We start from the raw sequence: 23,357 nt of genomic DNA on the forward strand, positions 1-23,357 counted from the left end.
CTCCAAGCTCCCCACAGCCCACCCCTACCTCCAGGTCCCACTGGGTGTGGACTCCAGGAAGAGGCTGGGAGGAGGGAGGAGAGCCTTCTGCATTTGATGGATGGCACTGAAGAAATGTCTGGCACTTTCTTTCCCCAGCGGGGAGGTGAAACTGCAGCCACCTCTCCCACGCATTTGCATTCCTGCCTGCCTGCTCAGGCAGGGGGTGGTGTGGGTAAATGAGCAGGGGAAGGAAAGCCCTCAGCCCAGCTGAGAGTCATTTTACATATTATCACTCTCATTTGTCCACATTGGCATGGGAATGGAGGGGCAAATGGGCAATCCCCTCAACTGAGCTAAAATGGGATCTATATGTTCCCCATCCTTCCTTCCTAACTCCCAGGCATCAAGTGCAGGAGATGCCAGGACTCTGGCTATTCAATTCACTCATTATGTTCCTACTGTATGCCAGGCATTGGGTAAGAGAGCAGTTCTCCAAGTGAGGTCCACAGACCATGGGGCCCACGACCCTTTCAGGGGATGGATGAGGTCAAAATGATTTTTCTGATCACACTAATACACTATTTGCCTTACTGACTGGTTGACATTTGCACTAATGATGCCAAAGCCACGTGGGAGGGAGGGTGGTGGTAGAGATGGTGGTTAAACTGCTGGCATCTCAGCATAAATGAAGGCAGTAGTACCAAAGTAGCCATTGTATCCTTCATTATTAATCACTGGCAGCAAAAAAAAAAGGAAAAGCCAGTTTCTCAGGATAAATCAGTAAAAACGTATCCACGTGGGATGGCTTTATTATAGACACTTTAAATGTATTAATAAGGATTTGTTTTCATTTCTAATATGGCATATATCAGTAGGTGTAACCCACATAAACAAAGCTCTTTGGGCCTTAAATCATTCTTTAAGGGTGTAAACTGGTCCTTAGATCAAAAGTGTCAGGGAGGATGAAGTAATTCACAGGCTGTTACCTAGGCACCCCAAAATTGAGGGGGAACTGCAGCCCTCTTCAGATATTGCTTTCTGTCTTCTTTGAAGTAGAAGTTGGAGAACATGGCTGTTTCCCAGGAACCCTCTCCCTCAAGAGGAGACACTGTTGGGCCTCCCTAGTGGTGGAAGGGGTTAAGCACAGCACGGTGCAGCTGTCTGCAGCATCTTCTGCAGCAGCATGAGTTCGATCCCCCAGCCTGAGTTTGATCCTGCCAAGGAACCACCCACCTGGTGCAACAGACCTTTCCTGTCTCACCTGCTGCTCCCCTCAGCAGTGTGTTTCAGTCAGTCTGCCTGTTCTGTTCCCCACTCTGTCTCTGGTGAATCCTCTCACCTCCCCTCCACACCTCTGGCGTGTACCCCAGTTCTTGTATGCATAAATCAATAAATCTTTTTAAAAAAAAAAAAGGAGACACTGTCATTGGAATAAAGACTTTAATGGTCTCTGCTCACAGGAGAAGCAAGGCACACAGGCCCGAACCCTTCTGTGTCGCTCCTCTTCTCCCTGTGCACTGTATCCAACATTGGGCAGTAGAGGACAGAGGTCTGTTTGTGGCCTATGTGGACTCCCCCACCCCCTATATTCATCCTCGAGTCCCTTTTCCTATTTCCCCAAAGGTGGCTCTTTCCCCTCCCCAGAGAAGTCACAGTGTAGGGGGCTGAGGGCACTGGGAGGGGCAGGGACAGGGCAGGAGGATCCAGGAATCTATACCCCAACCTGGCCAGAGCCAGGGTAGAGAGGGCACCTATGCCCAGGTGTGTGGCACTGGGCGCTGTGGTCCAGTCCTGTGAACTCCAAGTTTATCCCCCACACAGTCCTCTTTCAGAGGTAATATCTGGGGTTAGCACAGCTGAACTGCTCAAACCACTTCTCCGATCCGTTGGCAAAGGTGGGGCTGCTGTGGGCGAGGCTAAGGTGTAGCACAGGGAAGGACATGTAGAAGGCCAGGACTGGAGGCAGGTCAACCTCGAGTGCTACTGCCTCGCTCCCCCAGGAGCCAATAGGTTCGAATTTTGCCTTTGCCCTGGAGGGAAAAGAAGAGGAAAATGAGGAGGAGGCTGGGGTGGGGAGTGGCACACATGCTTTCCCAAATCAGACGGGAAGCCTAGGACGGAAATGGAGGTGGTGGCTTGAGAAGGGACCCAGAGGGTAGGGGATTCCTACTCCACCTTCATTTCAACATCCCCTCGAAGCTCCAGGTCAAAACCACCAAACTCCTCCAGGACAGCCTTGGTCTCAGAAGATAAGTGGATCTTCAGGGCTGGGCGGGATAAAGGAGAAGAAATGAGGGTGATGGAAGCCAGAGATGGGAGCAAGAGAAATCAGGGACTGTGGGGGTTGAAAGATGCTCTCCTGCCTTCCTTATGGACCATGAAGCTTCCTAATTCAGAGTCCTACCCCTCCTTGTGAGGCCTGGAGGCCACTCCCCGAACTCTGCAGCAGTGTCATTCAAGGGGTAGGTCTGCAAGATGCCATGGTTGGTCACATGTGACTTTTTTTTAAGATTTATGTATTTATGCATACAAGAACTGGGGTACAGGCCAAAGATGGGGGGGGGAGTGAGAGGATTCACCAGAGGCAGAGCAGGAAACAGAACAGGCAGATTGACTGAAATCCACTGGTGAGGGGACCAGTGGGCAAGGCAGGAGAGGAGAGGTCTGCTTCGCCATGTGGTCTCTCCCTGGCCGGCTGGGGATCGAACTCCTGCTGCAGAGGCTGCTGATTGCTTCACAGTATGGTGCTTAATCCCTTGAGCCACCAAGGAGGCCACAAGTGACTGTTTAAATGTAAATGATTATTGGGCTTCCCTGGTGGTGCAAGGGGTTAAGTGGCAGCAGCATGAAGCAATCCATGAAGCAATCCGAAGCCACTGCAGTATGAGTGCCATCTCTGTTCAGGGAGGTGATGCACATGGTGCAGCGGACCTCTCCTGTCTTGCCTGCTGCTCCCCTCAGCAGTGTATTTCAGTCAGTCTGCCTGTTCTGTTCCCCACTCTGTCTCTGGTGAATCCTCCCACCACCTGCACCTCTGGCCTGTACCCCAGTTCTTGTATACATAAATAAATAAATCTTTAAAATATTTAAATGATTATCAACTAAATACAGTTAAATGTCTCAGCTGCACAGTCACATTGCAAGTGATCAATAGCTCCCTGTGATAGAAGCTACCATGTTGGGCCTGCAGATTATAGAATGTTTTCATCATTTCAGCAGTAAGTTTGTCTGGACAGTCCTTCAAGAGCATCGCCAAACTCCAAAATATCATAGAGGTTAGGTGCTCTGTCTTAAAGAATCCTAGCATGAATGGAGAAGTAATCTAAGCTCTCTATGCTTCACTTCCTTAGTTTGTAAAATGCAGATAGCAACAGCACCCATCTCAAGCCTTTTTGTGAGGATTAAATTTAACATTCATAAAGTATTACAGCAGAACCTGGCACTTCGGAAGCACTGATACACTTATTGTTCTCACTGTTCTTTATCCCAATACCCTCATTTTATGGCTGAGGGAGCTGAGGCCTAGGAGACATCGCCCCAAGCTGCTGAGGTCAGACCCAGACCTCCCTACCCCTGGACTCAGCATTCCCCACCCATAGTTGGCCTCCCTCTGAGCTGAACCCTACGTTTCTGGGTCTGCATCAAGCAGCCTTGTTCTAAACCATTTCTGAGGATGTGCTCCTTGAGGAATGGGCCCCGGTGAGGAGCTTTCTCCTACCCAGACAGCCCTAAATACAGAAACCTGGGAGCATCTGCTGAGCCAGGATCCCTTTGGGCTCCCAAGTAGCTCTCCCCCCATGAGGCTTGAATGGGGTCCACATGGGGCCTGTTTATCTGGATGGTCTTAGTATCCCAGGGCTTGGTGCTCAGGCAGTGACTCATTGTTTATTGAATTGAATTGTTTTGAATACAGCAGGAGGGTAGAAGATCAATGGGAAGTAAGACCAAGGAATAGGTGGGAGCAGGCCTTTGTTAGGTATCACCAGCTTGCTGGAGGCTAGGTTGGTTTTTTCCACAATTCAGGGACAGGCACTATTTTACAGATAAAGAGCTGAAGCTCAGGGACTCCCTGGTGGTGCAAGGGGTTAAGTGTCAGCACTGTAAGCTGTTGGCAGCCACTGAAGCATGAGTTTGATCCCCTGAGGCTAGGGAGCTACCCACATGGCACAGCAGACCTCTCCTGTCTCACCCGCTGCTCCCCTCGGCAGTGTATTTCAGTCAGCCTGCCTGTTCTGCTCCCCACAACTTCTCTGGGGTAGCTTCTCACTCCCTGCATCTCTGGCCTGTACCCCAACTCTTGTATGCAAAAATAAATAAATCTTAAAAGGAAAAAAAAAAGAGCTGAAGCTCAGGAAAGTTGAATGATAGTTCCATCAGTCAGATTATATGGCTTTTTCATATAACTCTTATGAGGAAGATCTTTTATCCTCATTTTACAGGTGGGGGAAATTGAGGCTCAGGGAGCATACCAAATTGACACAACTGTGTTGGCAGTGGAGCTGAGATTCACAGCCCTGGGATACTCTGAAGTCCTTTTCCCACACCAAAGAGGGAGTAGGGGGCCACCAAAGGGTTTCCTGCTGGGAAATACTGAACACTGGTGCAGAAAGACTTGTCAATCATTTGCAAGGTGGCACAGCTAGGATCCCAGTCTGATTAGATTTGAAGGGATCTGCCCACGGGAGCCTTTAGAAGGAAGCCTGGGAGCAGCTGGAACCGGGTGGGAAGGGCACAAGTGGGTTACCTAGAGGGCTCCCCCACTACAGCTCCTCTGCTCTGCCCACCCCGTCCAGGAGAGACACTCTACCTTCTCCGTTAGACTCCATTCTCGAGGCCGTGTTGACCGTGTCCCCAAAGAGACAGTAACGCGGCATCTTCAGCCCCACCACACCAGCACACACCGGCCCTGCAGGGAGGGGCAGCCCTTTAGCCGGGGGAGTGGGGGTTCGGGCGCGCTCAGGAGAGGCCCCGCCCCGCCCCGTCGGCGGCCTCACCGGTGTGGATGCCGATGCGTAAGCGCAGCTGCTCCCCGGGCCGGTGGCGGATGCGGAAGGAGCGCACGGCCTCCAGCAGCGCCAGGGCCATGCGGGCCACCTCGCGGGCGTGCAGCCTCCCGTTCCGCACCGGGAGTCCTGACACCACCATGTAGGCGTCGCCGATCGTCTCCACCTGGGAGGACCGCGAAAGGGTGGGGGGGCGGGGGACGCGCGAGGGCGCGAGGGCCGGCACTTTCTCTGGTCTCCAGCCTCGGTCTCTGCTCCTCCCCGCCCCCCGCCCCCCACCCCGCGCTGTTTCTGCTCCAGGTCCCAGGGTCTCTCTGTGACAGTGTCAGCCCGTGACCTTTGGACACCTTCCTCACGACTCTGCCACTTTACCCTTCATTTATTTCTGATGTCCAGCTGTGTGTACTTTGCCATTCTCACCTTGTACACGTCAAAGTTGTCTATAACAGCGTCAAAGCAAGTGTACAGGTCATTGAGCAGGGTCACCACCTGGAAGGAAAAGGACTCGGTGGGGGGGAACGCAGAGCCAGAAGACAGGCTGATTAATGGAGATGGTAAACCTAGCACACTTGCCTGCTCCCGCCCCTGTGGCTGGGCCCCAATTTACCTGCATGGGGGTGCTCTCTGCTGACAGTGCTGTGAAACCCACAATGTCACTGAAGTAGATGGTAACGCTGTCAAAGGCTTCTGCTTGGACGGTCTCCCCACGTTTCAGCTGCTCAGCCACTGAGCTGTGGGGTCAGGGACAGTGGGGGGGGGGGGTCGGGTGAGGTGGGGCTGGGACAGGGGTGGGGTGAGCAGACCTGGGGCAGGGGCACTTACTGAGGCAGGATCTGGTAGAGCAGGGCCTCGGCCTTGCGCTTCTCCTCCAGGTAGGCCTGGGTGCGTTCCTCCACCAGCTCCTCCAGGTTGTTGGCGTACTGCTCCATGCGTGACAGCAGGTTGTCCAGGATGTTGCTGCTGTTCTCTCTGGGGGAGAAGGGGTGGTTAGGGTAGGGGTGGTGAGAAGGGAACAGCACCCTGGCTTGGAAGTGTCCACCCCACCCAGGCTTCAAGTCATCCTACCCCCTATCTCCACTGGGCTCCCAGAGAGGGTCAGGGTTTGGGTCACAGCAGGATGGGGATGGCAGGGGAAAAGGGTGGGAAGAAAATTCCGTTCATCAGGGAGATCCCAGGATCAGGTATGAAGCTTCAGGTGTATTGGACATTTTGTTCATCTGTGTCTCACATGAGTGAGTTGGAAGGAGCGAGAGGAAGTGGGAGGACTGGGAGGCAGTGAGAACAGAGCGAGGGCACACAGCCAGCAGAAGGATCTGGGGGAACTGGGCTCAGGGTCCCCACTGGGAAAGGGAGATAAAAGGGCTGTGGTGGAAACCCCTGTGGAGGGCACAGATACTATAGAGGGGCCAAGTAGGAGCTCCCTTTACTCTGCATACCACTGAAGACTAGGGAACTGCACAGGAAGGATCAGGGGAGGTGACGGTAGAAGAGAGGAGTATGAGAGGTAGGGGCCTATGAGGACAGCTGGGTCAATTTTCATAAAGGTGGATGTGGGGCTAGGGTGGGCTGGGGTGGATTATATATGGCCCTGTGAGGGGGCTCCCTCCCCTCCGCCACTAGAGGATAAGAGTTAATAATGAGGTACAGAGTGGCTGTGGGGAGCGGGGAGGCTGGGCTAGTGACCTGTTGAACTTGCGCAGCATCAAGCGGATCTGCTGGAAGGGGGGCCGCTCCTGTGGGTCCTCAGCCCAGCAGCGCTGCATCAAATGCCCCAGCTCCTCCAGGTGACTCTGCAGGGCCAGGGAGGGCCGGAAGGGGGGCTGCTCTCCCCGAGTCACACGCTCAATGATCTCTGTGGGGTGGGGGGACAGGGACTGAAGGCTGGAGTTGACCAAGGAAATTCAGGGCATGGGCAGGGGAGCCTGAGAGTGCTAGACCACTCCTGCATCAGGGTCCCTGGCAGCAGGGACCACGGGGTGGTGGCTGAGCCACATTCCAGTGGGAAGATTTGGCCTTTCCAGGGTGTTTCCTGGGCTGGGGCTAGTTGGGATTCTGGTGGGGTACTCACCTTTAGGGCTAAGGTCCAGACCTTCCACATGGAAGACACCACTCCTCAGGGCAATCTCCTGAAGGATGATCCCAAAGCTGTAGATGTCACCTGCCTGGGAGCCCTGGGCAGGAGGTGAGGCCATCCGCAGGAGTTCAGGGGCGGTCCACAGCTTTTCTGTGAATCAGAAAAGTCACAGGATGAAGGGCTCCAAATCTCAGGAGTGAGGGGAATGAAGTCCTAGAGGATGCAGCTGGCACCATTCTGGGACCTTCACCTCCAGTGCTGGAGCTGGAAGAGGACTGGAGACTGCTCGGGGCAACTTCCCTTTCTACTGAGGGCCTGGCAGAGGCCAGGCAGCAGTCTCCAGTCTGGGCTGTGCTGGATGGTGTTAGGGGTCAGAGTGGGGGCTCACTGGCATAGAGGTTGTGTCCTTCCTCAGACTCCGGATCTCTGAAGCTCTCCAGCCCATAGTCAGTGATCTTGAGCACAAAGCGCCCGTCTACCACGCAGTTGGATGACTTGAGGTTCCCGTGGGAGCAAATGGCTCCATTGTGCAAGAACAGCATGCCCTGGGAAATTTGGGGATGCAGGGGTCTGGGTATGAGTGGGACCTACAACCACAGCCAGAGGAGAAGCATGCCTGACCCCTCCCCCACACAGCCAGTAGGCCTTCTGGGCCTTACCTTGACAATGTCATTAGTGAGAGAGTACCGGAACATCCAGTCCAGTGTGATGCTCTCGTTTTCCAGAATGTCCTGCTGGCACACTGACAGTCAGACCTGTACCCTGCAGACTCCCCCAGGAGGAGGGGTGCAAGGGTCCTACCAACGTAAACTGGCAGAACAGGACAAAGTTTTGGATTTATTCTGATGCCACCCCCCCACACACACACACTTTTAATAATGGGGCAAATAAAGGTCAGAAAGTGGGCAAGGCTGGCTGGGGTCATGTAGCTAGTTAGGGGCAGAGCCACAGCTAGACCCTGGCTTCCTGACCCCTTTGTCCCCTCACCTGCAGGCTCCCGCGGGGACAGTATTCCGTGAGGATACAGATGTTGGGGGGGTCAGTGCAGGCACCCACAAACCTGGTCAGGTGTTCATTCTGCACATCTCGCATCTGCAGATAGGAGCCATCACCAGGAGACCTCACATCTCACAAAGATGCACCCCCCCCAAGGACCTTCACTTCTTAACTCCCCACTCATTCTCTGCAGATATTGTAGGACCTTCCTTGGTGATTCCTACCATGTTCTTTATCCCCCTCACCCCCAGAATCTGCTCCCCATTCCCTCTGTGTCCTAAGCCCTCCAGCCCCCAGGGACATCAAGGATGACCCCTTGGGGACCTTCCTTCAGGATTTGTCCAGTGTCTGTTCTCCCATCCACAAATCCTACCCACAGGAGTCCACAGTGCCTCCCCTTTCCTAGGATACCTGGAGGCCCCCACCCTGGTACCCTTCCTCTGGCCCCTGCCTCATGCCCCACATTACATGCTTCAGTTCAAACAGGACTTTTCGTGTCAGTTCAATGCGCTTTCGGTTCACATGTTTCACAGCCACGAGGTTGCCCTGGGCAAGGCATGGAGACTGTCACTGTGAGGAGATGGCCGGTGTCCCTGGAACCCGCCAGCCACCCCCGCCAGCCCCACCTCTTAGGACCCACTCAGTCCTCTGCCAGAGCACACCCCTGCCCAGTGCAGAAGGCCAGCGGTCTCCCCAGGCCCACCTTATAATACGCTGTCTTGGCAAAGACTTGGAATTGGCCTTCTGTGGTGAGCAGGGAACCATAGTTGGATCCTCTCTGAAGGGAGGGAGAACAGAGTGGGGATCAGCCCTGGGCATAGCTCTCCAGCAGGCCTGCTTGAGCTCCGCGGCCTTCATGAGCCTGCCTCACCTTTGTCACTTTATTTCTCATTCCACATTCATTTAAAAAAAGAAATCCTCTCCTTGATACTGAAAAACATATTTTCATATATACTTTCTTTGAAAGAGCCCTGTGAGGGAGGCTCTGTGGACGTAATCTCTATCTGAGGTAGTCTCAGAGAGGGAATCTGACCCACGTAAGGCCACACAGCAAGTGAAGGCAGAGCTGGGACTAGAACCCTGCTCATACCCTACCGGTTGGGCACTGTCAGCCCCCACCCCATGACCAGCTGTGCCCCAACCCCCATCTTCTTACCCCACTCAGGGTCAGCCGACTGCCTGCACTCCGGAGGTGCCTCTCCAGGCTGCTGGGCTGCACGTCCTCCCAGCGCACCCGCCACAGCTCTGAGGCCAGTTCCTTCTCTAGCTGCATCTTCCTGGGCATGAAACCTGCATCTGAGCCCATGTCTTAGCCCCTGACCCAGGGCCCTGGGGCCACTGCATGTGCTAAGGACACCCACTGCTAATGCCAAGAGAGGGTGGGAGAATTATGTCCTCTGGGTTTGGTGAGATTCCGCCTCACTGGGGACCTTGGGTTGGTCACCTCACTGAGTCTCATGTCTTCGTGTTCAAATGTCCTCATTTGGACATTGGGGACCTTAGTATTTATTTCAAATTCTTGTTATAAGGATGAAAAGAGGGGCCTTCCTGGGGGTGCAAGGGGTTACGTCTCAGCACTATGAAGCCACTGGCAGTCACTGCCGCATGAGTTTAATCCCCCGCCAGGGAGCTACCCATATGGCGCAGCAGACCTCTTCTGCCTCACCTTCTGCTCCCCTCAGCAGTGTGTTTCAGTGGATCTGCCTGTTCTGCTCCCCACTCTGTCTCTGGTGAATCCTCTCACCCCTCCATACCTCTGGCCTATACCCCAGCTCTTGTATGTATAAAAAAATAAATCTTAAAAAAAGAATGAAAAGCACTAGCCACTTTATTTCTATTCCTTTTCTCCTCAGCAAACTTTTTCTTACTCTAAACCAAAAAACAAACAAACAAAACCTAAAGTGTGTGGAAATGCCTGGAATATACTATGTGCTCAACCAGTATTGATTTCCTTCCTTTCCTCCTTGCTTCCCTCTGCAGTAAACTGCACTTTTATTCCAACCTCCACCAGAAGGCAGGAAGGGGGTTCCTTTGTGTCTCTCCTTTGCTCAGGTTCTACCTGAGACACACAGGGTCAGCTGAAACACAGACCCAAAACCAAAGATTTTGAACCATTGCTTCCTACCCGGTCCTGGAGTAGGAAGAGAGGATAACCCAGTCCGCAGGCTTGAACCCACATCCCTGATACCACTCCCCAGCTGCTCTGCTCTTTCTGGCCCACCTTAGACCCTTCCCAGCCACCCCTATTCTGTTCCCTCCTCCTCCTCTCTTCCCTGTCTTTAACGCTTCTTAGTCACTCTTTCCCCTGCTGTCCCTTTACCGGTTCCTCCTTCCCTCTGGGTCCCTGCCACCTCCTCTGCTGTTGGTTCTCTGGATCTCCCCAGCCTTGCTCACCACCCTTAGCCCAAAGCTCACCTGTATATAAAGAAGGAGACGATCAGAAAGCTGAGCAGAGAGAGGCTGCCCACCAAAGCCAGCACTTCTAGGGTGGAAAAGTGGTCTGCAGGAGAGAGTCCAAGTTGCAACAAGAGAGATTTTGGTTAGATAACAGGAGGAAGAACTTTCTAGTAGTCAATCAATGAACAAGTATGATGGATGAAGAGAAGAAAAAGTCAGAATTTCTTGCAAAAACCCTCATTTCGGGGGAGGAAGACACAGTGTCTCCAGAATGGAGCCCAGGAAGGTCAGGGCAGTCACCTTGGTTGCAGGCGGGGTCCTCATTATCAAAGCCGCATTTGGGGACGTCAGGAGGTGGGTATCCCAGGGGCCAGTTCAGTTCGTGTCCTGACATGGCCACCAACTCTTGGGAAGTCCCGTTGTAGTTCAGAACAACCTATGGGAGGCAGATGGGTGGGCGGGTAAGGTCCTGGGGGTGGCCTCCTGTCCAGTGGAGCAATCCTGTCTCCCATCACCACTTTCAGGGTCTGTATCTGGGCTGTCAAGTATTTCCCAATGCAACTGGATACAGAGAACCCTCACAGCCATGCCCCATGTTATTAAAGTGGGAAAAACTTACAACTGCTCAAGAGTTTTATATATTGGGTTGAAGAAAATGGACAGCAGGAAAAGGCAGTGTTCTCAGTTCACATTCCTGGGCCTAATCACGTACCCCCTCCTCTAGGAAGCCTTCCCTGAATGATCTGCTTAGCCTCAATCCCTTCCTGTTCCTGATGCACTTTGGAATGCATGATGTGCATTTATGTTGACTCTGAGTTGGCCTGTCTCTGCTCGGACAGGAGTCCTGCCTACCTCAGGAGACATGGGGCTTCTTCAGGACAGGGCAGTGCTCCTCCCTCCAAAATGGAGTTCCCCAAAGGTAATGCCTATGAGTCCCTGTCATTCTGATTGCCCCATCAGACCACAGCTGGGTCTCTTATCAGGGCTTTTCATGAGTGACCATGGTAGGGGTGACTACAGACTAACAGATGCCCTGGCATGGCTGTGGGGGGAGATAGGAGGGTGAGATGTCATTCCCAGTTGGCGCTGTCTTCTCCACTCAATCTTACCCTGAAGGCACCAGTCTCAGGGTCCATATCCCAGAGAGAGAAGTCAGTCTCCCTATCTCCATTGCTGTCCATCATCAAGTGTCCTGTCACTCCTGTGGACATGGAAGAAGATGGCTGTGTTCTGAGCTCCCAACCTCATGTCTATCCTTTGATCTTTTCCTCCAAACATATATAATGTATGTAATATTTTATATATGTGTATATTTTATACATAATAATATAACATTAATATATAAAAGGGACAAGATTTCAGCAGCAGAAATGATTGGGGGTTAGGATTGGACACTTAGGAGGTCTTCTTGATGGAACTTGGGAGACAGGGGAAGGAGGGCCTACGGGAAATTGTGAAGGCTTTTTGTGAGGACAGGGGTGTGGGCAAGCGACCTCTATGCTGCAGGAGCAGAGGCCTTCTACTTGGGGCACCCCACGGCATTCCATTCCGGCCTTTCTGGGTACTTACCTTGGAAGCTTCGGTTCCACATCCGCTGAGTGATGCCCTCCCCATCGGTAACAGTGCCCCCATGTGCCAGGGTCTCTGCCACTGCCTGGACATAGAGCAGGAGCCCATCGTGAAAGGATGCTGGAATGGTGTTCACCTGCAGGGCAAGCAGAACGTGGCTGGGCAGTGGAGGAAGAGCGCAGAGCAGGCACTAGGGAATGGGAAACAGTGGGAGCTTGGAGGAGGATGGGAGAAGACGCCCCACACGACAAAGAGATTTTACTACGTATAAGATGACACCGTTTCTGACTCCTCCTTGGCAAATAGGACAGGACTTATCATCCCCATGAGGGGATGAGGACCCGATGAGAGTCCTGATGTGAATAATGCATCAGGAGAGGGAGGGGCACAATGGGGAGGGAACAAAGGGGAGGCCTGGCAATACTGGCACAGAAGAGGACAGAGGGCCATGGAATGGGGACTGGAGGTCCAGGCTGGGGAGTCCCCCACCCCCTTCCTACCAGGCCATCCTCCACGGTGAAGTTGAACTGTTCTTGGGCCAAACGTTTTAGCTGCTTCAGGAATTCCAAGTACTCAGGATTTTCCGGCTCTTTATAAGTAATAATTTTGGCTGCCTGAGGAAGGGGTAGGTGGAGAGGGGAGAGCTGTTTGCTGACTCTTTGTCCTCCCAGTGTCCTGGGGTCCACTTCCCAGAGTGGCATTTCTGCTTAGCTCAAGGTCAAAGTGGATCCTGGATCGTGTGTGTGGTGGTGCCTGCTTCATGCCAGGGGAGTCAGAGTGGTGACTTTCCAAGTCTGTTAGTTTGTAAGAGGGCGGTCCTGCCGCCAGTCCATTCTCTTATCTTTTTCGTTTCCTGGCTTTAAAGTCCCCTGGCCCTCTCTACACCCCCCACTCCAGAACCCTGCCCTTTATCATCTAACTCCCTGTGAGCATCCAGAACCTCTTTTCTGGAATCCTTTCAGATACAGAGGGACCCGGTGCTCAGAAACTATATTCCACCAGCTCAGAGTCCCACAACCTGGACATCCAAGCTGGACACTCACCCGAAAGGCCTGATGGGCACTGACATCCTGCCCATCCCCTCTCTCCCAGGGTCTGCGGGGAGCAAGGCCGTGTGCACCTTGCAGGCTTTGCCCAAAGAGGTCCAGGTGGAAGAACACATACTCTGCCCCACTCAGGCCAACTTCCTGGGCCACCAGCATCAGGGTTCTGAAGACATCTGGGGAGCTGCAGATGTAGATAACTGGAACAAAAGGGGGTCAGAGAGAGAGAAGACTAAATTGGGGGGGTGGGAGTGGGTAGTGGGAAGGAGGGTGGGAAGCTGCGCATCTGGGGAAGGTAGATCAGGGACCCGGCGGTGGTTTAAGTGGAGCTGGCTTGGTCTAGGCTGTGGCAGAGGAAGAGAAGGGTGGGAAGAGGTGGGAGGCACAGGAGGGAGGAGCAGAGATAGGGAGAGTGGGGATGGCAGAGTGGCAGGTGGGGTCCACGGGGGAGGGAGAATAGGGGCCAGCTGGAGAGGCCCTGAAGAGGCGAGAAGTGCAGCGGAGGGGAGGAGGTTGTTGGAAAGAGAGAGAAAATGGGTGGAGAAGAAAAAGGCTGGGATCCAAGCCAGAGACCTACTAAGTGTCAGGGTGGCAGCGGGCATTGTCTCCCTCCTGCTAACACCCGGGGGTCCAGTGGGGAAGAGGTAGAACTGAAGGGGGGGAAGGAGTAGAGAAAGAAAGGGAAGCGCAAACTCAGGTAGAAGAAGGCTAAGGCAGGATGGAGGAACCAGAGCACTCAGACCGCGAGGAGGGAGACGTCCCGGGTCTGGGACTGGTGGGGAAGGCTTTGGGGCCCAGCGGCGGGGCCGGGGGCCGCCTCTCACCTCGGCCTTTGCGCCGCACGGTCAGCAGCAGCTTGGCGTAGTGGTCGTGGTCTCCCTCGGCGAACTCCAGGTGGTCCACGGTGATGTTGAGGCGGTCGCTGACCCGCATGTACAAGCCCTCCACTACGAAGAAGCAAGGCTGGTCGTCGCCGGGGCGGTAGGCGTAAAGCACCAGCGCCTGGCGCTCCCAGCCCAGCCGTCGGTGCAGCGCCGCCACGAAGTCGCCGAGCTTGGCGTGGCTGGGCCCCGCGCGGGTGGTCAGCGCGTACTCGCCCTTGGCTCCGAAGCCCAGCGCCGGGGCGCCGGCGGTCAGCAGCGGCACCCGCCAGTGCGCGGTGAAGCGTCCCACCGGGGCGGCGGCGTACACGCACCCCGGGCCCAGGAACACCGCCGGGTTGTGCTCCCACTTGAGGTCCACCGCGGCCAGGGGTGCGGCGGTGTCCGAGCAGACGCCCAACGCGTTCTCGCTGCTGCCCAGCACGGTGCGGACTGTCCAGCCAGGCAGCAGGTCGGGCCGTGCCCTCATCGCGGCCAGGGCCAGCTCCACCGCCGGTCCCACGCGCGCCCATGACCAGGGGTACGAGGTGTTGGCCAAAGGCAGCACCACGGCCACCGTCAGGTTGTCCGCGCGGCTGCCCGGGAGCAGCAGCAGCAGCGGCGGCAGGAGCAGGAGGCGGAGGTGGCGGGCGCCGGCGGGGCGCCCCGGGAGCGGCATGGCCTCAGCGGGCACCGCGGCGGGCGAGCGCGCGTACCATGGACACTCGGGCCCCTAGGGCTGGGCGGCGGGTCCCGGCAGCGGGCGCACCCCAGTGGGAGGCGGGAGGAGCAGGGCAGGGGCGATTCCCGGGGTGGGGGGAGGATGCAGTCCCCTCTAGCTGCGACGGTCGGAGCCAGGAGCGCGAGCGGTGCGCGAGGGAGGGGTGCGCCTAGGGCGCGGGGTGCAGGTGGGCGCGAGAAAGAGGAAAAAGAGATCGCCGGTGCCAAGAGGCCCCGACGTGTGTGTGTGTGTGTGTGTGTGTGTGTGTGTGTGTGTGTGTGTGAGAGAGGGGGGGGGTCCTGATCTTGCGCGGGGAGAGTAGGATGCGAGAGGGCGCCGGGAGGGAAGCGCAGAGTGAGCGCTGGCGTGCGTGCGCGCCCGCCCCAGGGAGTGTGCCAGAAGGGGCGTCCGGCCGGCCCTAGCCTTCGGACTCTCCGGGGGGTGGGGCGGGGGTGGGGGCTGGGGAGGACCGGAGTCGAGCTCCGAACCCTCCCTCCCGGCCTCTTCCCCTCCCAGACTCGGTGACCGAGAGCCAATCCTGGAACTTTAACTCCTACCTCCCCGCCCCGAAGTCTCGGGCTCACCTCGCCGCCTTCCCCTTCGATCTTCTACTCGCTTTTCCCCCTTGCAGAAGCAGCACCCGCCGAGGGGGCTTCCCCGCAGGGGTGAGGGGGAGAACTGAAGAGGCCTGTATGGGCTAGCCACGAGGCGGGGGCATCTTGTCCCTCACCTCCAACCTGGTTACAGCCTGTGTGTGTGTGTGTGTGTGTGTGTGTGTGTGTGTGAGAGAGAGAGAGAGAGAGAGAGAGAGAGAGAGAGAGAGAGACAGAGAAGAGCTGGGATCTTGACAGGAAAAGGTGTGAGAGTGTGGGTGTGGACGTGTGTGTCTGGGGTTGGGGCTGGAGGGTGATGGGTTTCTGGAAAAAGCGTCAAAGTAGGTGAGCTCAGGGTCCCCAAGGCCGAGTCCACCTAGGATCCCTCTCCCTGTGACTTTCCGACGGCGCGGCTCCGCGGAGGAAGCGGACCTAGTGGAAGGGAGGGGTTAACTCTTTAGTTCCCAAAAGACTGTAGGAAGTAGGAGGAAAAGCGTGTGGGTGGTTGGAGAGGGGAAGAGGAGTGACGTCATGGCCGCCCCTGGAATGTGAGTGTTTGTTTGGCGTTGAGGAGGATTGTTCAAATGAGGTTTACAGCGGCGGTGGGAAACGTTGGTGTTGGAAATGGCCCCTGGAAGTGAACACCCGGGAGAGGGCGCTGGGAGCACTTGACGGCTGGGAGGCCGTCCAAGCGCGGTGGAGCCAGTCTGCCCTCTACTGGTCGGAAGGCGTCACCGACCGTTTGGCTCCGGCGCCTCTCCCACCCTGAGGGTGGGCAAACTTCTCCCACTCCGCAAATACCGCCAGAGGACTCCTGAACAGACTAGATGCCGAGGGCGTAAAGAAGAATACATTGGAGGAGTCCCATGGGAGACAAACAGCCATAATAATAACAACTGCAACAGAAAAGTGCCAGATTCTGCCTGCGTTGAGGCCAGGAAATTCAAAGAGAGATAACTCAAAAAGAGTAGAAGCATGAAAAAGGTATTCTGGGAGGAGAGCGCAGAACACAAAGTGTGTCTCCTCTGTGGGAAATTTTAGGAGAATTTTGAATATTCTTGTGGTCTTGAGCACGGTAGTCATGGTCCAACTTCAGAGGGCAGCCATGTTTTGTTTGACTTGCATTATTTCTCTATATATTTGATTTAATTGCCCACACTTAAAAATATCAGCAGATGGCACATAAATATTTAGATTTCTGAATTGTCTTGAAATATTGGAGAGATGGCAATGTAGATCCTGCCCCTCTTCAAGAACAGTGTGCTGTGACCTAATATTCTTTACCTCCTTGAAATGAATCTAGTTCATATGGTTCCAACACACCCTGTTCACTCATTTGCATTACCTGCCTGACTGTAGTAAGATTTTGTGTTTTCGTTCTTTTCTATTTTTAAAGTTTTTTTTTAAAAGATTTATTTTATTTGTTTATGCATATGAGCTGGGGTGTAGTCCAGAGGTAAGGGGGTAGGAAGATTCACCAGAGACAGAGTGGGGAGCAGAACAGGCAGATCTACTGAAATACACTGCTGAGGGGAGCAGCAAGTGAGACAGGAGAGGTCTCCTGTGCCATGTGTGTCAGCTCCCTGGCCAGGGATCAAACTAGTGTTGCAGCAGCTGGTGATAGCTTGATAGTGCCTAGACTTAACCCCTTGTGCCACCAGGGAGGCTTCTTAGAGATTTATTTTATTTATGCATCCAAGAACTGGTGTATAGGCCAGAGGTGTGTTGGGGGGGATGAGAATCTGGTGGTCAGGAGCACACCAGCGTGTGTGGGGGGGGGGGGCACGCTTGAGAGATGAGTCATGGAGCAGGCATGCAAGGCAAGATTCTGCTGTCCAGTGAGCAGTGCTCTTGCTATTTATTAAGTAATAGTGAACAAGCATGATTGATTATGTGACAGTGGCAGGAGAAGCAGGGTCCAGGGGAAACAAAGGGTATTCATCATATGGGGAACAGGACTTCAAAGGCATCAAAGGGTAATCAATTTTATGGGGAACGGAGGAGGACATGTCAGCCACGTATATCGGGAGAACTTCCTGTGCAGGTGCATGATATAATTTTCGAGCTACTCCCAGACCGTCTCAGACCCTGACCATACAATTAGTCAACAGTACCTTGGTGTCCCTGGCCACCTCTTGATATGGGTCATTGTCTCGAGGCAGTCATGCAGGAGTGCCTTATCCAAATCTTTTACACATATGCAGGTGCACAGAGAGGCCATGTGCACACAGGTGCAGAGGCCCTAGGTGGAAAAGAGGCCACATGAGAGGATTCACCAATGACAGAGTGGGGAACAGAACAGGCAGATTGACTGAAATATACTACTGAGGGAGCAGCGGGCCAGACATGTGGGTCTGCTCCCTAGCTGGGGATTGAACTCCTCTGCTGTGGCTGCCAATAGCTTCATTGTGCAGAAACCTAATCACTTATGCCACCAGGGAGGCCCCAGATTTTGTGTTTTCAACACTGATCTAGGATGTAAAATGTGTGTATGAAGAAATGATTGAGGAGGGGAGGCAAACAAGGCAGCCGAGGGCAGATCATGCAAGCTTTTGTGTAACAGCCTTAATGTCTTTGTCCTGTAAAGGTGGCTCCAAAGATTATAGTGGTGGATAACAGATCGGCAGACTTTTAAAAGCAGTTTTTTTTTTTAAATTTTATTTTTATATTCCCCATACAATTGCAACCCCCTTATTTTGAAACCCAATCCCTCCTTTCCCCGCCCCTCCCCATAGTGTGTCTCTGGTTCATACTTGCTTGTTGATTTTGATTTTTTCTTTCTTATAGTTATTCTTTTTCCTGGTCCCTTATTTAGGCTTTCTAGATTCCTGCTATGAGTGAGACCATCCGTTATTTTTCTTTTTCTTTCTGGCTTATTTCGCTGAGCGTGATCCCTTCCAACTCCATCCATGTTGCTGCAAATTGCATGTGTTTATCTTTTTTGAATGCTGAGTAATATTCCATGGTGTATATGTACCACATCTTCTTGATCCAGTCATCTACTTTTGGGCATTTGGGTTGTTTCCAAAGCTTAGCTATTGTAAATAGTGCTGCTATAAACATAGGGGTGCAGGTGCTCTTTGGAATTAATGTTTCTGTGTCCTTTGGGTAAATACCTAGGAGTGGAATTGCTGGATCATATGGAAGCTCTATGTTTAGTAGGTCCAGAAATCTCCACACAGCTCTCCATAGTGGTTGGACCAGTTTGCACTCCCACCAACAGTGTAGGAGAGTTCTTTTTCTCCACACCCTCGCCAACATTTGTTGTTGCTAGTTTTTTTAATATGTGCCATTCTCACTGGTGTAAGATGGTATCTCATGGTAGTTTTGATTTGCATTTCCCTGATTGCAAGTGATGTTGAACATTTTTTCATATGCCTGTTGGCCATTTGTATTTCCTCTTTGGAGAAGTTTCTTTTTAGCTCTTCTGCCCATTTTAAAAAACAGGTTTTTTTTTTTTTTAAATAATACATTTTATTTTTATATTCCCCATACATTTGCAGCCCCCCCATTCTGACCCCAATCCCTCCCCTCCCGCCCCCACTCCCCAAAAACTGTCTCTGGTTCATAGTTTTTTGTTGATTTTGATTTTCACTTTCTTATAGTTATTCATTTTCCTGGTCCCTTATTTAAGTTCTCTAGATTCCTGCTACGAGTGAGACCATCCGGTATTTTTCTTTTTCTTTCTGGCTTATTTCGCTGAGCATGATCCCTTCCAGCGCCATCCATGTTGCTGCAAATTGCGTGTTTATCTTTTTTTGAATGCTGAGTAATATTCCATGGTGTATATGTACCACATCTTCTTGATCCAGTCATCTATTTTTGGGCATTTGGGCTGTTTCCAAAGCTTAGCTATTGTAAATAGAGCTGCTATAAACATAGGGGTGCAGGTGTTCTTTGGAATTGACGTTTCTGTGTCCTTTGGGTAAATACCTAGGAGTGGAATTGCTGGATCATATGGAAGCTCTATGTTTAGTAGGTCCAGAAATCTCCACACAGCTCTCCATAGTGGTTGGACCAGTTTGCACTTCCACCAACAGTGCAGAAGAGTTCCTTTTTCCACACCCTCGCCAACATTTGTTGTTGCTAGTTTTTAAAAAACAGTTTTATTGTGTTCTAACTGATATACCATAAACTGATGAGTTTGGACCTATGTATACACCTATGAAATCATTCCTATAGTAATAAGATAATAGACATACCCATTGCCTCCAAATGTTCCCTTGTGTCCTGGAGTGTATGTGTGTATTTGATAAGAACACTTAACATAAGATCTATCCTCTCAACAAATCTTTAAGTGCATAACACAAAATTATTGACTATAGAGAGATTTTTTTTAAAAAAAGATTTATTTATTTATGCATACAAGAGCTAGGGTGCAGGCCAGAGATGTGGGGGGTGAGAGGATTCACCAGAGACAGAGTGGGGAATAGAACAGGCAGACTGACTTAAATACACTGCTGAGGGGAGCAGTAGGGGAGACAGGAGAGGTCTGCCGCACCATACAGGATCAAACCGGTGCTGCAGAAGCTGTGGACAGCTTCCAACACCATTGCAGAGGCTGTGGACAGCTTCATGGCACTGCGCTCAACCGCCTGCGCCACCAGGGAGGCCCTATAGAGATATAGAGAAATGTTTTATAAGTAGAATAAATTGGACTTCAGGAAGAGAAAACACTATACAAAGAACTGAGGTCTAGGTGACATTGACCCCTTAGTTTAGATGCTGAAGAAGCAGGTTTTTTGGGGAATGATAGCAATTTTAGTTAATTGGGTTTGCCTGTAGATACTAAAGTGCAGTTTCCAACAGGCCACTGGATTAGTGGAACTGGAACATAGGAGAAATGACTGGCCTAGAAATGTAAATTGGTAATTGAGATTCTCTTTCAACAATGGTGGACAAAATAATTTCTTCGGGCCTCCCTGGTGGCGCAGGGGTTAAAGACAGTGCTATCAAGCTATTGCCAGCTACTCCAGCACAAGTTCCATCCCCAGCCGGCCAGGGAACAACCCACATGGCACAGCAGACCTCTCCTGTCATGCTGCTCCTCACCTCAGCAGTGTATTTCAGTAGATCAGCCCGTTCTGCTCCCTACACTGTCTGGTGAATCCTCTCACCCTTTGCATCTCTGGCCTATACCCCAGTTCTTGCATGCATAAATAAAAAAAAAATTTTTAAAGTAATTTCTTCAATCCCTGTGATGAAGGCAAACAGAACTGTTGAATGAAATATTTTAAAAAATCAAAGAAATAACAAGACAGTAAGAAATTATTGATGTGAGAGCTTGAAAGGACAGGAAAGCAGAGAGGTGACACCACCAGAAGTAGAACTCTTTCCCTCTGGGGTCATGTGCCAGTATAGAATTTGTGGCAGAAAATAGGCTTTGCAGCAAGTGAAGCAAAAATTGGAACTCAAATGCTCCCAAAGATAAGAACTCTGGTAAACCACCTTCCTGTTTGGGATTAGGGTCTTGAAAGATTGCACTCCTAATGGACATCTTGGCGTAGGGTAAATCAGAAGTAAATAGAAGTGCAGACACAAAATATTGAAAAACTAAAATTAAGAACTAATAGGTTTAATGGCAAATTAGACTTGACCAAGGAGGGAATAATGAATTGGAAGAAAAATTACCCAGACTTAAGCATGGATAAAAAGAAATGAAAAACATAGAAAAGAGAGTTAGAGACACAGAGGACAACATGAGAAAGTCTGACATTATTGTCTGGAGCCCAGGAAAGGGGACGTAATAAGGTAAAAGTAATGTTTGAAGAAATAATGGCTGAGAATGGGCATCCCTGGTTGCACAAGGAGTTAAACACCACACTATGAAGCAATCCACAGCCTCTGCAGCATGAGTTCGATTCCCAGCCAGTGAAATACCCACATGATGCAGCAGACCTCCCCTGAATCTCCCACTGCTTCCCCTCAGCAGTGTATTTCTGTCAATCTGCCTGTTCTGTTTCCCGCTCTGTCTCTGGTGAATTCTGTCACCCACCTGTGCTTCTGGTCTGTACCCCAGCTCTTGTATGCATAAATAAATAAATCTTTAAAAAAAATGGCTCAGAAACTTTAAATAATGGATGAAATACATTTAACCACAGATATAAGAAGTTCAGCAAATATGAAGTAAGCTTAAGAAAATCTCTATCTGGGCCTCCCTGGTGGTGCAAGGGGTTAAGACGCAACCTGTGAAGCTTCTGCAGCCATTGCAGCACAAGTTTTATCCCCGGGCAGGGAGCTACCCACATGGCACAGCAGACCTCTCCTGTCTTGCCTGCTGCTCCCTTCAGCAATGTATTTCTGTGGATCCACCTGTTCTGTTCCCCACTCTGTCTCTGGTGAATCCTCTCACCCTCCCCCACACCTCTGGCCTATACCCCAGTTCTTGTATACATAAATAAAATAAATCTTTATAAAAAAAAAAAAAAGAAAGAAAATCTGTATCTGGACCCATCAGAATAAAATTTTGGGAAATTATATCAAAGACAGAACCTAAACATAAAAGACTAAACTTCAAAAATGGGAAAAAAAGGGGCCTCCCTTGTGGCGCATGGGGTTAAGATTCAACCTCTGAAGCTATCTGTAGCCTCTGGGTACGAGTTTGATCCCCCGCCAGGGAGCTGACCCACATGGTGCAGCAGACCTCTCCTGTCTCGTCCGCTGCTCCCCTCAGCAGTGTATTTCAGTAGATTTGCCTGTTCTGTTCCCCACTCTGTCTCTGGTGAATCCTTTCACCCCCCACATCTTTTACCTACACACACCCCAGTTCTTGTATGCATAAATAAATAAATCTTTTTTAAAAAATGGAATAAAAAGAGGACTTACTATCCTTAAAGGAGCAATAATTAGACAGACAACTGTTTCTATCGTAGGCAAAAAAAAAAAGAAGCCGCAGACAGTAAAATAATAATGTAATTATAGTGAGAGAAAATAACTTCCAACCTAGAATTCCATAGCCAATGAAAATGTCCTTCAAAAACAAAGCTGAGAGGGCCTCCCCTGGTGGCGCAGTGGTTGAGCACTGGGCTGTGAGGCTGTCTGCAGCCTCTGAAGCGCCGGTTCATTCCCTGACCACTGGTGAGGGTCCCACCAAAAAAAAAAAAAAAAAAAGCTGAGAGGGGCTTTCCTGGTGGCACAGGGGTTAAAGACAGTGCTATCAAGCTATCACCAGCTGCTGCAGCACAAGTTCGATTCCTGGCTGACCAGGGAGATACCCACATGGTGCAGCAGACCTCTCCTGTTGACCCACTGCTCCCCTCAGCAGAGTATCTCAGTCAGTCTGCCTGTTCTGCTCCCCACTCTGTCTCTGATGAATTCTCTCATCCTCTTGTGCCCCTGGCCTATACCCCAGTTCTTGTATGCATAAATAAATCTTAAAAAAAAATAAAAAAAGCTGAGGGGCTGCCCTCTGCCCACCTGTGACTATGCAGATGTTTCTCTTCACCAACCTGTCTCTTTCAAGGGCAGCTTTTTCTGCCTGCTTTTGTCTGTGCAAGTGTCCTTTATTCTTCTCCTCCTTTTTATAATAAACCTGCCCTTTTGGATATAAAAACAAACAAACAAACAAAAACAAAGGTGAAATAAAGGCATTTTAAATAAACTCAAACCAAGAAAGCTAGTCTCTAACAGGAAGGCACTAATTCTTAAGCAGGAGTATTAATGCAAATTAAATAAGTATTAATGTCTGTGGGATTGAAAATATATGGAGACTTTAAATTCGACACATATGTTCACCCACACCTAGTCAAGAGAAATGGATGCATCTGCCTACAAGATATCTTGAACAAAAATGCTCATAGAAGCTTTACTCATTATGGCCCCAAACTGTAATCAGTTCAGATGTGTTTGCATGTATCTCAGTGAGTTTTTGGTCGTGAATTCATCGACAGGAAATTGGATAGACAAACTATGCTATATTTTTATGAAGGAATATTACTGATAAATTAAAAAAAGGACAAATTGGGGTCTCCCTGTTGGCGCAGGTGCAGGGGTTAAAGACAGCTCTATCAAGCTATCACCAGCCAATCTCCTCCTCCCTCCCACCTCCCTCCCCACAGGGAGCTGACCCACTGGGCTCAGCAGACCTCTCCTGTCATGCCCACTGCTCTCCTCAGCAGTG

At 51.5% G+C, this 23,357-nt stretch overlaps 1 protein-coding gene across 2 annotated transcripts; it reads right to left on the bottom strand.

Annotated features, from left to right (window-relative positions):
- Positions 1-1,411: 1,411 nt before the first annotated feature.
- Positions 1,412-15,668, bottom strand: NPR1 (natriuretic peptide receptor 1). 2 transcript variants are annotated; one of them, XM_037499435.2, is made up of 23 exons: positions 15,230-15,668; positions 13,889-14,011; positions 13,065-13,264; positions 12,522-12,635; positions 12,022-12,157; positions 11,562-11,653; positions 10,753-10,888; positions 10,471-10,555; positions 9,212-9,332; positions 8,759-8,833; positions 8,524-8,601; positions 8,047-8,151; positions 7,719-7,790; positions 7,448-7,604; positions 7,054-7,209; positions 6,669-6,837; positions 5,808-5,954; positions 5,593-5,716; positions 5,406-5,474; positions 4,977-5,151; positions 4,790-4,888; positions 2,158-2,249; positions 1,412-2,012 (listed from the first exon to the last, which is right to left on the bottom strand). In XM_037499435.2, exons 2-23 carry the CDS (start codon positions 13,995-13,997, stop codon positions 1,950-1,952), a joined length of 2,574 nt encoding a protein of 857 aa, XP_037355332.1. In that variant the 5' UTR covers positions 13,998-14,011; positions 15,230-15,668; the 3' UTR covers positions 1,412-1,949. The 2 variants fall into 2 exon arrangements, with proteins under 2 accessions (XP_037355332.1, XP_037355331.1); XM_037499434.1 differs by lacking the exon at positions 15,230-15,668 and having other exon boundaries at positions 13,889-15,087.
- Between the last annotated feature and the right edge of the window lie 7,689 nt (positions 15,669-23,357).

This window comes from Talpa occidentalis, unplaced genomic scaffold, assembly GCF_014898055.3.
Source record: "Talpa occidentalis isolate TD23 unplaced genomic scaffold, MPIMG_talOcc4v2.1 talOcc4.9, whole genome shotgun sequence".
Lineage (NCBI taxonomy): Eukaryota > Metazoa > Chordata > Mammalia > Eulipotyphla > Talpidae > Talpa > Talpa occidentalis.

What these genes read in the sequence shown, in the direction of transcription:
- NPR1 (XM_037499434.1), bottom strand. Translation starts at nt 14,603, where the DNA reads ATGCCGCTCCCGGGGCGCCCCGCCGGCGCCCGCCACCTCCGCCTCCTG. An exon ending in TCCTGTTTGAACTGAAGCAT is followed by an intron (nt 8,152 to 8,523) that starts GTAATGTGGGGC and finishes TCCTATCTGCAG; the next exon opens with ATGCGAGATGTGCAGAATGA. An exon ending in ACAACTTTGACGTGTACAAG is followed by an intron (nt 5,152 to 5,405) that starts GTGAGAATGGCA and finishes CGGTCCTCCCAG; the next exon opens with GTGGAGACGATCGGCGACGC.